This window comes from Caloenas nicobarica, chromosome 8, assembly GCF_036013445.1.
Source record: "Caloenas nicobarica isolate bCalNic1 chromosome 8, bCalNic1.hap1, whole genome shotgun sequence".
Taxonomy (NCBI): domain Eukaryota; kingdom Metazoa; phylum Chordata; class Aves; order Columbiformes; family Columbidae; genus Caloenas; species Caloenas nicobarica.
Genome location: NC_088252.1, coordinates 2,745,318 through 2,758,952, shown reverse-complemented (window position 1 = coordinate 2,758,952; position 13,635 = coordinate 2,745,318). Strand labels below are relative to the sequence as shown.

The 13,635-nt window shown below is 55.4% G+C and overlaps 2 protein-coding genes across 6 annotated transcripts; one reads left to right on the top strand and one right to left on the bottom strand.

Moving 5' to 3' along the window:
• Window positions 1-40: 40 nt before the first annotated feature.
• Window positions 41-3,993, top strand: CEP19 (centrosomal protein 19). 5 transcript variants are annotated; one of them, XM_065640138.1, is made up of 3 exons: window positions 41-152; window positions 2,621-2,801; window positions 3,059-3,993. In XM_065640138.1, the coding sequence occupies exons 2-3, from the start codon at window positions 2,672-2,674 to the stop codon at window positions 3,418-3,420; spliced, it is 492 nt and encodes a 163-aa protein (XP_065496210.1). In that variant the 5' UTR covers window positions 41-152; window positions 2,621-2,671; the 3' UTR covers window positions 3,421-3,993. The 5 variants fall into 5 exon arrangements, with proteins under 5 accessions (XP_065496210.1, XP_065496209.1, XP_065496207.1 ...); XM_065640137.1 differs by having other exon boundaries at window positions 41-325; XM_065640135.1 differs by having other exon boundaries at window positions 41-648.
• Window positions 3,994-7,199: 3,206 nt separating this feature from the next.
• Window positions 7,200-11,809, bottom strand: NRROS (negative regulator of reactive oxygen species). The gene is made up of 3 exons (XM_065640277.1): window positions 11,703-11,809; window positions 10,402-10,525; window positions 7,200-9,811 (listed from the first exon to the last, which is right to left on the bottom strand). The coding sequence occupies exons 2-3, from the start codon at window positions 10,507-10,509 to the stop codon at window positions 7,844-7,846; spliced, it is 2,076 nt and encodes a 691-aa protein (XP_065496349.1). The 5' UTR covers window positions 10,510-10,525; window positions 11,703-11,809; the 3' UTR covers window positions 7,200-7,843.
• Window positions 11,810-13,635: the final 1,826 nt, after the last annotated feature.

Sequence of the window (13,635 nt, the reverse complement as noted above, 5' to 3'; positions counted from 1 at the left end):
AGCGGGCCTGCGGCGGGAGGGCCCGGCGGCGCGGCCGTAGCCATGGCAACCGTGCGGGGAGGCCATGGCGGAACGGGCCTGGCTGGGCCTCCCCCTCCGTCTTGAGGCCGCCACCGAGTGAAGCGTTTTCCTGCCCGATCCCGCCGCCTGAGGTGAGCGGAAAGGGCGGGAAGGACGGCCCCGATCCTGCCCCGCTTCCCTCCTCTCTCAGCGTTTGGGCCTCGACCGCGCACGACCCCGAGGTTTCGCTCGTCCGGCGGAAACAAGCGACAGAAAAGCGGCTTTTTAACGGCAAAAGTTCTGCGGCAGCACAGAAGTTGGCAGGGTAAAAAACAAACAAACAAACGCCTGTCTGTCTTTCAGAGCTACTGAAAACAGCGTTTCACGTTCTCCGCCTGCGTTACCTGGAGATACAAAACCTCTTTTATTAATACGCGGAATCAAATGGTTCTTCACCTGTTTGTCCATCACCTCAGGGTTTATTTGCCGTTCCAGAGATGGGATCCTGCTCTGGTGATTGCCAGTGACCCCTCAAAAAACCTTTTCCATTCAGTTTGAGGCATCATTTCTCATTTTAAGACAGTGAAAGCGGCTCTTAAGGTGCTTCTGCTTTTCTCCCCAACTCGCAGAAGTATTTAAAAGCAACAGGTATAGCAGCTGTCGTTCATTTTCAGCATTGAGAGCGTTACTGCAAACCTGAACTCTTTCCTATGTGGTTTTTAACAAAGAAGGAAGACTTCTCAACTTTGACTTCGAAGCAGCTTTTGAAGATCAATGCAATTTTTCTTGGTTTGGAGTCATTATTTTGGGGGGTATAATTTCTGACTTTGTCTTCCTGCAGTCTGTAGGGTGGTCAGAGGAGGAGACAACCTTCAAACTTGACATATTTCCACTTATTTAAAACCAAAAGAAAAATAACACGTGCATTTGGTGTTGTGCACTAAGCCGAGAAAAAGATTCAAGTCTGCTACTGATCTTCTACGTCTCCTCGAATATTTAATCTGAGTCGAAAAGGGGATGGAGCCCCCGGGAGCGTTTTGGGTGCGAACAAACACAATAAGGCAGAAAACGAGAAGTTGTTGCTGCTGCCTCTGTCGTGCCCCTTCTGTTGCGAGACAAAATGCTTCAGAGACCAGTAAAAAGGATATTTATGAATTAACTTTCTAACGTCATTCACTGACCGACACGCTGATACTTGAGAGTTTAGTAGCCTTTACTTTAAATGTTTGTACGGTGTATTCTTGCCATCTGTGTAAACACAGCCACGCGTTTAACGGGTCAGTCAGCGCTTTTCTCCGCTTTTTAAGCACGACAAAAGCTCCCAGTTCCTCCGCGCGCACACACACAGCAGTTTGGCATTTCCAAATCTTAAGACATTCTTGACTTTCGTGAGTGTTTTATCGCTTAAATTCCACCAGTGGTAACGTGCTGTGCAAAAAGCATTTCCCTTTGTCACTTGTAAATTCTCAGCTTTTCAGTTTCATTGCTGGTGGGGTTTAGTTTGAGAAGCAGTAAAGGGTTGAACATCATCTCCTCTCTTTAAACTGGATTCGATTTTGATTGTCACGTAATAAGGAGTTTAATTATTTTTGTCCTTAATTTCTGAATCTCTTCTCTCTCCTTGTCCCATCTGTCATCAGTTACAGATGTGCTGCTTTATTAAGATAACTCTGGAACTGTAAGAAAGCTTTACAAAAACTGATTAGACACTCCTCTTAAAATCTTTTAAAAAGGGGAATTTTGGTGTTACTTATGTCAGCATTATGGATGCAAGTTTCTCCCTTACCATATGAAATAAGGAGCGTGATACCACCAGGTTTGTGACAGAAACAGAGACAAATAAAGGATATTTGAACCATATCAATCAGTCAATCAATTTGTATCTTTTTAAAGCAAATATGCGTAACAGACAAGTGGGCCCGGTAGAATTCTGTCTTTGTTGCATCACTTGCAACATTCAGATTTAATTTTGTGGAAATGCTTTTGCTGGTGTTCCAAGACACGTCACATTTTCCATTTTAGCTGCATTTTTCTAAAGATTTTTTCAAATAAGCTTACTGCCAAAATGTCTCGTTATATCTTTACTGAAAAATGGGATTCTCCCTGAAGTGCCGCCTGGAGCTTCGTAGGAACTATCAGGTACAAAGCTAAATCCTGGTGGTGAGGACAGGAGAGGCTTTGGCAGGTGAGCAACTCCTGGCTTTCCAGAGCCATGGAGACAATCCTCAGTAAATGTTGTTTGTGTAATACATTGATTTATTGTTCTATGGCATTTTTCACTTAAAAAATGAATAAATATTTTTAAATACCCATCTTTTAGGTATCATTTGACTGTGCAGCACTTTACTTGGCTGGTAGGCCAACATACACAACCTGTATGTGATGTGTCATCCTGATTCAAAGCCTGAGTAGCAACAAAGGTGTAAACCAGGAGTAGGGAGTGACTCTACTCCCGCTCACAGGGCACGTGGGGACGTGTTCAGGTTCCGCTGAAATCGGGAAGACTCAGGGCCTGGCTGGGTGGTTTTGCTCAACTTAGGTCACTCTAACCCCAATAAAAGGAACAATATTAAGATACGCTCACACTTTCTTTCCCTTTTCTTCTTTTCGTGTTTTTCAGTGAGCTCTGACGTTGCTGAGAACTGACAAACCTGACCGTGCTCCCGCTGTGATGAGTTACATCGCGCAGAAATGCGGCGTCTGCTTTCGGCCGCCGTCCATTATCCTGATCTACAAGGCAGACAACGGGGACAAGACTCGCCGGCGCGTGATGCCTGTCAGAAATTTCTCTGCGTTCTCAGGTGGGGTTACCTGTGGTGTTCCCCAAGTCCTCTCCACACACAGCGAGAGGAACAAATAGTTGGTCACAGCGTTTTTAGTAACCGCTGAGTTGCTTTGGGGTCACACTTCCCCCCGGAGGAGCCCAGAGCTCCATCGTCACCTGAGCAGTGGCTCTAAGTCCGGCGGTCTCGGTTGTGAGGGTTTGGGAGGAGAGGAGCTGTTTATGGGAAGAGATTTGCTCACAGCTGTAATTCCTCGGGGTGGCTTTTCTCTTTAGACTGCGGCTTGGCTGCTGAGCAGCTGAAGAACAACCCTCGGCACAAGGCTTACCTCGAAGGAGTCTCACTGTGCCAGCTGAAGAAGCTCTACGGTTTGCTGAGAGGTCATCTTGGGGGAGAGAGCCTGGCCCAGAGCTTGGAGAAGCTTCGGCAGGAAGAGACCGTTGACCCAGAAGAGGACCTGAACAAACTAGACGACAAGGAACTGGCCAAAAGGAAGAGCATCATGGATGAGCTCTTCGAAAAGAACAGGAAGAAGAAGGACGACCCAGATTTCGTCTACGACATTGAAGTGGAGTTTCCACAGGATGAGCTGCTGGAGTCCTGCGGCTGGGACGTGGAGTCGGGAGAAGAAATCTGATTCCAGACAAAGATGGGAGGTTCAGAGACAAATCCCGCCGTCCTGACGGACAGAATAAAGTCATTGTACATGTTCAACTGCATCATTTTCAGCTCACCCTGTTGATGTGCAGTACATTGGCCACAGAGAACCCAAGGCCTGAGGTGCCACAGCAATTCCAGGTGTAAGTGAACTTTGTTCTAGAAACCGGACTTGATGAAATGAGGACTGGGCAGCTGAACTTCTCAGGTGTTTTTAGTCTTTCCCTATGTATGAGCACCTAAAATAATTTTGAATTATTTACTCTTTTATTCATTTCCTTTTCCATCAGCTTTGGCTGAAAACCTCACCAGCCTGCCTGGCTGTGATTCCTACTCAGCTTCATTAGAAAATTAAAGTGTTAAATATTTATGTCTTGAAAACCATGGTAAAGTTTTATTGTATACCTACGGTATTTATTATTACTGGTCAGAATGTTAAATATGTATTAATCTTTCTGGATGAATCAACATTGCATTGAGAATATTACTCTCACATTTTCTGAGCGATGCTTAAATCTCCAGCTTCAGTTTACAGAACTGCAAATCCTTGTAAGAAATGAAATACTTAGAAAGTAAGTTACTCTTGAAAATACTTTTGAAAATACAGTGACTTCAAGCTGCTGAAATGAGGTGTTTTGATGTGACAAAGCTACAGCACAATGTCCTCCACATCGTGTTTTGATGGTCACTGAGAAATTCATCTCTGCAAACCAATATTTTCCTTATCCCACTGAAGTTTTTAATCCCACTGTCTCCCTCAGTTGGTCTGTACTAGCTAAATCCTGCTCTCCTGGTAGAGCCAGAGGATTAAATTTAGAATTGTTTAGAAAATTGTGCGACTCCAAAAGCTTCCCAGGATTTGGCTCTCTGAAGATGGGAGGCTTGTGAGTGGGATGGGCCGTCAGCCCGAGCCGTGCGGCCTCAGCAATCTAGTGGTAACAAAGAGGACTTGTAAATTACCTTCAGGAGTAGTTTAGTTCCTGCCTTTCTTCTTGCAAGGACAAATTAATGAAAATGTGTTAATTTGATCAATAAGACATCGTACCAGTGCAGGAGCTGGGGTTCGGAAGAGCTCGCATCCTACACACTGAAGTGAAAAATCTGAAACGCGTGTTGAACCAGTGTCCTTTGTCATCACTGGAGATGAGCGAGCTTGTGTTTGTCCAAGGGAGTCTCCAGTTCAGAAAAGAACTGGAATCAGCACAGAATCATTTTGGTTGGAAAAGACCCTCAAGCTCATGGAGTCCAACTGTTCCCCCAGGCCTGGCACTGCACCATGTCCCTGAGAACCTCATCTCCGTCTGTCCAACCCCTCCAGGGATGGTGACTCCACCACTGCCCTGGGCAGCCTGTTCCAATGCCCCACAGCCCTTTGAGGAAGAAATTGTTCCCCAGATCCAACCTCAACCTCCCCTGGCGCAACTTGAGGCCGTTTCCTCTGGTCCTGGTGCTTGTTCCTGGGGAGCAGAGTCCGACCCCCCCCTGGCTCCAAGCTCCTTTCAGGCAGGTCAGAGATCAGAAGGTCTCCCCTCAGCTCCTGTTCTCCAGCTGAACCCCCCAGGTCCCTCAGCCGCTCCCATCACGCTTGTGCTCCAGCTCCTCACCAGCTTTATCGCCTCCTCCGCACTCTCTCCAGTACTTTAGGATATAAAGATGTCCCAGTTGGGTGGGAGGTGACCCATGGGCACATCCGCTCCCCACCCAGCCTGCTGGGGCTCAGGCCAGCGGACACCCGGCTTTGTCCTGGCGGGGGTGGGACGCCGGAGCCTGCACCCCTCCCCGGACACGGCCGTCCTCGCGGGTGAGGTCTTCTAATGAGCACTGAGCTGAGCGGGGTAAATCACCCCCTGGATTGTGAGGGTCCTGCTGGCCCGTTCCTTCAGCCCACTCCAATCCTTCAGGACAGCAGCCCTGCCCGGTATCAACTGGTTCTCCCAGTTGGGGCTCATGTGTGAGCTCCACACAAAGGCACTCCACAGCCTGCTCCAGATCACAGAGACATCAGAGCGGATGGACCCCAAAGCAGACCCCTGCCCTACGCCTCTACTCAGCACCCTCCTGGTAGAGTGTGTCCTACCACCTGCTGCCCTCCATGCTTCATCATCCAACTGGTTTTCACCTACCTGATTGCTCACCCGTCCAGACCACAACATCCTCACTTGGGTGCAAGAACATGTGGGACACGGTGCTGAAAGTCTTGCTGAAGTTGAGCGAAATGGTACCTGCTGTTCTCCCCTTGCCTAGAAACCCACTATCTCATCGTTGGAGGCAAAGAAGTTGGTAAGGCGTGACTTACCTCGGTCAGTCCACACTGGCTGCTCCCGCTCTGTGGTTTCCCCACCATGAGGGTGACCGTCCCATTGCTCCTCATGATGTCCTTGTGGCTGTTACTGAAGATGGATGTGACATTTGTCCTCCTCCGGTCACTGAGGACCTCCCCTGATGGCCGTCACCTTGTGAAGATGACGAACAGCAGCTTTGTGAGGACGCCAACCACTCTAAAATTGGAAGCTCGTCTTGTTCCCTTGACATCTCTAGCAGGTCCCAGCTCCGCGTGAGCCTCAACTCTCCTGGCACCGTGTCCCCGGTGCCCAGGCAAAGCTGCTGATCCCTCCCGTGATGGAGGAGGGTTGAACATCCCCCACATCGGCTCAATATGAGCAAGGACACCCCGGGCACCGCCTGGGTTCCTACCTACATGCGCTCCCACGGCTGTGCCCCGCTGAAAGGAGAAGCAGCAACGGGCACGGTGGAGGAAGCTCAGACATGCACCCGGCACCGCAGCGGGGGACCCTGCCCACCCAGCCAGCGGGGAGACACCGAAACACGGCTGCAGTACCTGCTGCCGGCACAGACCCACTGGAGAACATCGCAGGGATGTATTTATAGGTCGCTGTTGGCCCCCGGGCGTGCAGCTTATGGGCAAAAGAACGGCTGAAACAGGCTGAGGGATTCCCCAGCTGGGGCCTAGTTTGGTTTTGGCTGTTTTGGTCTAAAATAAGGCCAGAGAGGAGCCGTTTTCTGAGCCAGATTTGACAGCCAGGTTTCTAGAGCCTGCCCAGTGCTCGGCCCAGTGGTGCTGCCCGCTGGTCCAGTATGGTCCAACCTACACCGTTGTTTCCAGCCCGGCACGGTGATCAGCTGCTCCAGGCTCACCGATGACTCCGATCCTCGTCCCGACGCCGGTGCTGGGCACGGTGCTGCCGTGCTGGCCCCACTGCCAGGTTTGGCTGCCTGCGCTGCCCCCGGCATCACCCCCAGCCCCACACACCTCCCAGGACAACCCCAGTGCAAGGCGGAGTGACAGTGGGGCTGGCTGCGGGGGCTCGAGCCCAGCTCCGTCACCCCAGCACCCCCACATCACCCCGCCGAGCTCATCCATGTGCCCACGCTGGTACCACCGCCCGCTTCCCCGCACCCAGCTTCTCTCTAAACTCAGACGTGTTCCACCAGAGACATCCCGCGGGAGTAAAGCCGCTCCGGTTCTCAGCAGAGCTTCTGAGTTGAGCACAAACCACCATCACTTCTCATTTCACAGGAACCAACCCCCAGGAACGCAGCCACACGGCCCCGGGAGCGCGATATTGGTACGAGCTGCGCTGGGTGGAGGAAACCCACCACGCTGCCCACAAGAGCCAAGCTTGCACAACAAGGAGGGCATCCTCTTTACTTCCTTTGCATCTGTTTAATCCAGCAGCTGCTGGAGGAAAAGAAATTTAAGATAAAATATCACCACTGATATAATTTATTCTCCTGACTTTTAGTCGATATTTTACATCGTTGCAGCTTGGATGATTTTTAATGGGCTCTTTTAGCCAAGATCGCGACTTTAACCAAGCAACGACAGCCCGCAGTGTGTTTTTCAGCCCTGCTGACACGCCTGTCTTATCGGCACTCGCACATGGGTGCACGCCCAGGGCTGCTGCTGTTTGCCAGCGCCGGCAGCCGCTGCCACGGGGACCCTTCCCTGCAGCGCCCGGGGGACATTTGCTCCAGCCTGGGGTGATTCCTGGAGGCTGCTGCAGAGCTGGAGCATGTTTGGCAGCAGAGTTGGCTACAGGGGTGAATAAATAAAAGGAACTGCCTGAGCGGGGGGAACAGAGCTGGGGGGCAACTGTCTGTGCCCCTTTGGCTAAGAGATGTTTGGTGTCACATCTGCTCGGCTCTCGCCAACACCTGCTAATGGTTTCTGCTGAAGATGTGTCCCTTGAGGACACCCGGCACGGCTCCAGGGTCCATCACCAGCCATGGCCCTGCACCTTTTAGGGTACCTGTGGAGAAACAGCAGCTCCCCAGCATCCCCTGGTCCTCCACCCATCGCGTCTTCATCTCACCCACCTCGGGGTCACCCTGACAACCCACTCACAATCACCATCCCGAGCCCGTCCTCCTCCTCCCAGCCATCAGTAAGGGCTGGACACCCCGCACCGGCTTTTCACCATTTGTAGCAGCTTCTGCTTGAACGTGAGGAAGATGACGGCGAAGGCCACCAGGACGGTGAGGCAGGTGGGTAGCGCCAGCACCAGGTAGAGGAGCGCCAGGTCGGCCGTCTGCCAGCGGCAGCTGCGCAGGACGGGCTCGGGCAGCGCCCGCGGGCTCAGCGTGCGGGAGGCGAAGCTGCACGTCACCTCCCGCCCGTCGGGGACCCGCAGCCCCTCCGCCCGCTGCAGCGCGTCCCACCAGCCCAGCGTGCAGCAGTTGTAGGGGTTCCTGCTGAGGTAGAGCTCCCGCAGGCTCTTCCCCAGCGGCGTCCGCGCCACGGCCGGCGGCAGAGCCGGGAGGCCGTTGTCCCGCAGGTCCAGGCTGCGCAGCCGCAGGACGCCCAGCGAGGCCGGGAAGACGCTCAAGGAGTTCCCCGCCAGGTCCAAGCGCACCAGGCTGTTAAAGGCGGAGAAGTCCACGGTGGCGGAGGAGAGGCTGGTGTTCCTCAGAGACAACACCTGCAGCGTCACAGCGAGGTCCTGCAGCCAGCCCGGGCCCCCGGACAGCACCTGGTGGTTATCGGAAAGGTCCAAATGCCTCAACGACGTCCCCTGGAAGGGGCGGCCGTCCAGTCCCCGCAGACCACAACCAGCCAAGGAGAGATGGGCCAAGGTCTCCACGCCCCTGATGTCCACGCAGGGGGGACTCTCGGCCTCTCCTGCAATGGTGGGCTGGGGACAGAGGTCAACCCGGTTGCGGCTGAGGTCCACGGTAACGATCTTCCTGGTGTAGGTGAAAAGCCCAGGAGGAAGCGCCCGCAGCCTGTTGGTGCTGAGGTTGAAGAGCTGCAGGTTGGGCAGAACGTCCCCAGCACCCACGTCCGCCCCCAGCTCCTCCAGCCGGTTCTGGCTGAGGTCCAGCTCCATCAGCATGGCCAAGGGGTCACCCTCCGATAGGTGAAACATCTCCAGGCAGTTCTGGTTGAGCTTCAGGTGGGTCAGGGAGGGCATCTGGGCCAGGAAGCCCTCCGGCAGGTACCACACCTGGTTCTGGCTCATGTCCAGGAGGCGCAGGGAGGAGAGGTTGCTGTGGCAGATCTCATCCCACAAATTGACCGTGGTGATGCTGGTGGAGTTGCCGTCAATGACCTGGAACTGCACCGTGACGTTTGCCAGGGATGTGCCGTTGGGGAGGCGCTGGTAGAAGCTCATCTCGTTGTCCTTCAGCAGCAAGGAGCGCAGCTTGCTCTGCCGGGGCAGCACGGGGAAGAAGAGGAGGCGGTTGTGGGACAGGTCCAGCACCTCCAGCTCAAAGAGGTCATCGCTTTCCAGGGCCAGAAACCACTCGATGATGTTGTTGCTGACGTTGAGCACCCTGAGCTGCGTCAGGCCAAACTCCACGATGCACGGGAGGCAGTTGTAAGCTACGTTGAGCCTCTGCAGCCTCTGCAGCCCGTCAAAAGCCTGGTCAATCTCAAAGATGTAGTTCTTCTCCAGGTTCAGCTCCAACAGCTGCGTCAGGTTCGTGAAGACGGACGAGTCCAGCCTCATGATGATGTTCCTGGCCACGGACAAGGACTCCAAAGAAGACAAGTTCCAGACCAAAACTGATACCATGTCCTCAGTGAGGCGGTTTCCAGCTAGATCCAGTGTCCTCAAGGCTGGCAGAGCAGAAAGAGCAGCTGCTGTCAGTGAGTAGTTGGTGGAGAGGAGGTTGTCTGCCAAGGAGAGCACACGGAGGCCTTGGCTGCGGAGGAAGGCGCCAGGCTCGATGAGCTCCAGCCGGTTCTTGGTCAAGCTGAGACACTGCAGCTGGTGGTAGGAGAGCAGAGAGGCATTGCCCAGGACACGGATAGTGTTGTCATCAAGTAACAGCTCCTCGGTGTCACCTCCAAGGTTTCCTGGGACAGAGCTCAGCCATCTCCCAGTGCAGTCCGTGGTGCTCTGCACCTAAAAAGCAAGAAGTGGATAAGTAACATTGCTCTGAGAGGTGGAGATCACAGAATCACAGATGGTTTGGGTTGGAGGGATGTTCCCAGCTCCCCCAGCACCCCCCCTGCCATGAGCAGGGACATCTGCACCAGCTCAGGTTGCTCAGAGCCCCGTCCAGCCTGGCCTGGGATGTCTCCAGGGATGGTTCATCCACCACCTCTCTGGCCAACCTGGGCCAGGCTCTCACCACCCTCAGGGCAACAATTCCTTCTCCATGCCCAGCCTGAATCTCCCTTCTTTAGTTTAAAAGCATCACCCCTTCTCCTGTCACAAGAGGCCCAGCTAAAACCTGTCCCCATCTTTCTTATCAGCCCCTTTTAAGTATGGAAAGGCCGCAATAAGGTCTCCAAGATGCGGGGAGATGAGGAGGGAAAAGCCCGGGGAGCATGAGGAGAGCGGAGGTGGCTCTACGGTCAGAGCCTTGGCACCCCAGTCCATTCCTTCGCTAAGCCAGTAGCCGGGAGGGGAAGGTCTGGAGACGCTGAGGCTTTGCTGGGCAGGATCACGCAGCGGGAAGGGTGAGGGTTTGTGAGAGAGGAGTTACTTACGAGCTGGCAGCCGCCGGGAGATGTTGCCCGGGCTGTGACCGCCCCGCTTCTCCATCCCGCTGCCAGGAGGACCAGAAGCAGGGGGAGAGCGGGGAGCGGGGCCTCCATCTCAGCGGCGGCTCTCCTGTGGAGACGGACACAGAGGGGAGAAGGTCAAAGCTGCAGAGCGCTCATCCTGAAAGGCGCAGGTTTCCCAGGGAGCCCGTCAGAGTCCACAAGACCTGGGCCACCATGAGCTGCCCATGGAGAATCACACAGAATCCCAGAATGTCAGGGACTGGAAGGGACCTCAAAAGCTCATCCAGTGCAATCCCCCCGCCGGAGCAGGAACACCCAGATGAGGTTACACAGGAAGGTGTCCAGGCGGGTTGGAATGTCTGCAGAGAAGGAGACTCCACAGCCTCCCTGGGCAGCCTGGGCCAGGCTCTGGCACCCTCACCAGGAAGAAGTTTCTTCTCATATTTAAGTGGAACCTCCTGTGTTCCAGTTTGCACCCATTGCCCCTTGTCCTATCACTGGTTGTCACCCAGAAGAGCCTGGCTCCATCCTCCTGACACTCCCCCTTTCCATATTGATCCCCATGAATGAGGTCACCCCTCAGTCTCCTCTTCTCCAGCTCCAGAGCCCCAGCTCCTCAGCCTTTCCTCACACGGGAGATGCTCCACTCCCTTCAGCATCTCCGTGGCTGCGCTGGACTCTCTCCAGCAGTTCCCTGTCCTTCTGGAACTGAGGGGCCCAGCACTGGACACAATATTCCAGATGAGGTCTCACCAGGGCAGAGCAGAGGGGCAGGAGAACCTCTCTGACCTACTGACCACCCCGCTTCTAATCCCCCCCAGGTCCCATTGGCCTTCCTGGCCACAAGGGCCCAGTGCTGGCTCATGGTCATCCTGCTATCCCCAGGACCCCCAGGTCCCTCTCCCTACACTGCTCTCCAACAGCTCATTCCCCAACTGACACTGGAACCTGGGGCAAAAAGCTCCATCACCGATCCCACCCACCCCGGCAGGAACCCTTGGGGGGGTTCAGCAAGGAGAGCAGGCAAAGGGATGGGGACGTTGCAGCCCGGTCCCCACCACACATGAGAAAGTCACCCTTGTCGCTGCACAGCTGCTCAAATACCACTGAACTGCAACCCCCCCGCAGAGGCTTCCCCTGTCAGGGCTGGCGTCCCCCTCGCCAGCACCAAACACCCCCCGGGGACACTGCCCGGCCACCAGCGTGTCCCCTCCAGCGCCCGTCCCTGCCCAGGTCCCCCGGGGAGGAGGGGGCTCTCCAGCACCAGCTGCCCCCTTACTCACTTGCTGGAAGCGGAGCTGACGGCATTTGCATCTGGGGAAAAGCTGAACCTCAGGCAAATGAGCAGCGAGGGCTCGGTGAGGGCTCGGCAAGCGGCGTTTTCATAACTGCCGGTGCTTGAAGAAGAAACGGGGTTATTTTGGGCAACCCTGGGTAGCTGGAGCCTCCTAGCACAGAGGGAGCAGGGGACAGGTCCTGAGTTGTCTCCTTCCTTGGGACAGCCAAAAGCATTAAGCTTTCAAAGTGGTATTTATTGATACGGATGGAGAAGCAGCCCTGATTCCCCAGGCTGGAGCGGGTACACAGCAGCTTGTGCCCTCCCAAGCCCTCGGTCTCCAGCAGCACCTTGTGCCCAGGCAGAGTCACAGAATCCCAGAATCCAGGCTGGTTGGGTTGCAGGACCTCTGGAGACCCCCCAGTGCAACCCCCCTGCTCACGCAGGGTCACCAGAGCAGATCACACAGGTCGGTCCAGGCGGGTTTGAATGTCTCAGAGAAGGAGACTCCACACCCGCTCTGGGCAGCCTGGTCCAGGCTCTGGCACCTCCCAGCCAAGAAGTTTCTCCTCATGTTCCGATGGACCCTCCTGCGTTTCAGTCTGTGCCCATTGCCCCTCACCCTGGCGTTGGGCAGCACTGAACAGAGTCTGGTCCATCCTCTGACACCCACCCGGAGATATTGATCCCATTGATCAGATCCCTCTCAGCTTCTCTTCTCCAGCTCAACAGCCCCAGCTCTCTCAGTGTCTCCTCAGCACAAAGATGCTCCAGACCCCTCAGCATCTTTGTGTCCCTCCGCTGGACTCTCTCCAGTAATTCCTTGTCCTTCTTCAACTGGGGAGCCCAGAACTGGACCCAACTCCAGATGTGGCCTCACCAGGGCAGAGCAGAGGGGGAGGAACAACCTCCAACCTCCCTGACCTGCTGGTCACACTTTTCCTCATGCACAGTTGCAGGAGAGGGACCTTGTTGTGTCCTCGCCGCACCCAAAAACCAGTGGTTTTGGCTCACCTTGAGCCCTGAAACCCCCCTGCAGAATTTCCTTCACCCAGCTCAGCCTTTCTTTGCCGCCCAGTGCTGTTCTCTCCCAGCACCAGCAGCAGCTCCGTCCTCCCGGGGCCAGGGGTGCCCACGGCCCCACCGAGGAGCCCCCACGCCGGCAGTCCCCACCGCGCACGCCGGCACCGGCCCGCGCAGCCGCCGCGCTCACCCGCGTGGGCATCGGCCACGCGCGGGCACCACGGATCTTCAAGCTGTCTCCCCAAAAACCCCCGGTGGGATTTTTTTCCCCCCCCCGGCAAAGCTATCGGGGGGCAGTTACTCACCGCGTGGGGTGGCACGCGGGGTTCGCCGCCACTCATCCTGCAGCGGGGGGACCCCGCGGCTGCGCCCGGCGGCTGGCGGGACGCGGGCAGGTGCGACCCGCGGGGTTGGTGTCCCACCCGCGCTCGCGCTCCGCACCGATTTAGCCTTTGCGGAAGGAGGCAACGGAAACTGCAGTCACATGGAGGCAGCGGCACGGCCGGGCGCTTCGCTCCCCGAGCTCGCAAAAGGGTCATGCACTGCAAACAAGGAGGAACTGGGGGGGCCGGGTGGGCAGGGGGAACCTGTTCACCCCAAGGGTCACACAGCTCCTGCGGACGAGCCAGCACCGGGGACAACGCTGGCACCGCGACTCCTCCAGCAGAAAAACTCCTGCGAGGGTTTCGGGCAGCCGGGGGGGTCCTCACCTGCTCCCCGCTCTGCCCGTGCTGGACAAAAGCCACCGTTGGGCAGTGTCCCCTGCATGGCACCTGCTCCTGTGGTGTCCCTCTAGTCCTCCGCTTGCCTCCAGCACCCAACGCAGGGGCTTGAAGATGTTCCTGCTCATGGCAGGGGTTGGACTAGACGAGCTTTGAAGGTCCCTTCAACCCAAACTATTCCATGATTCTATGATT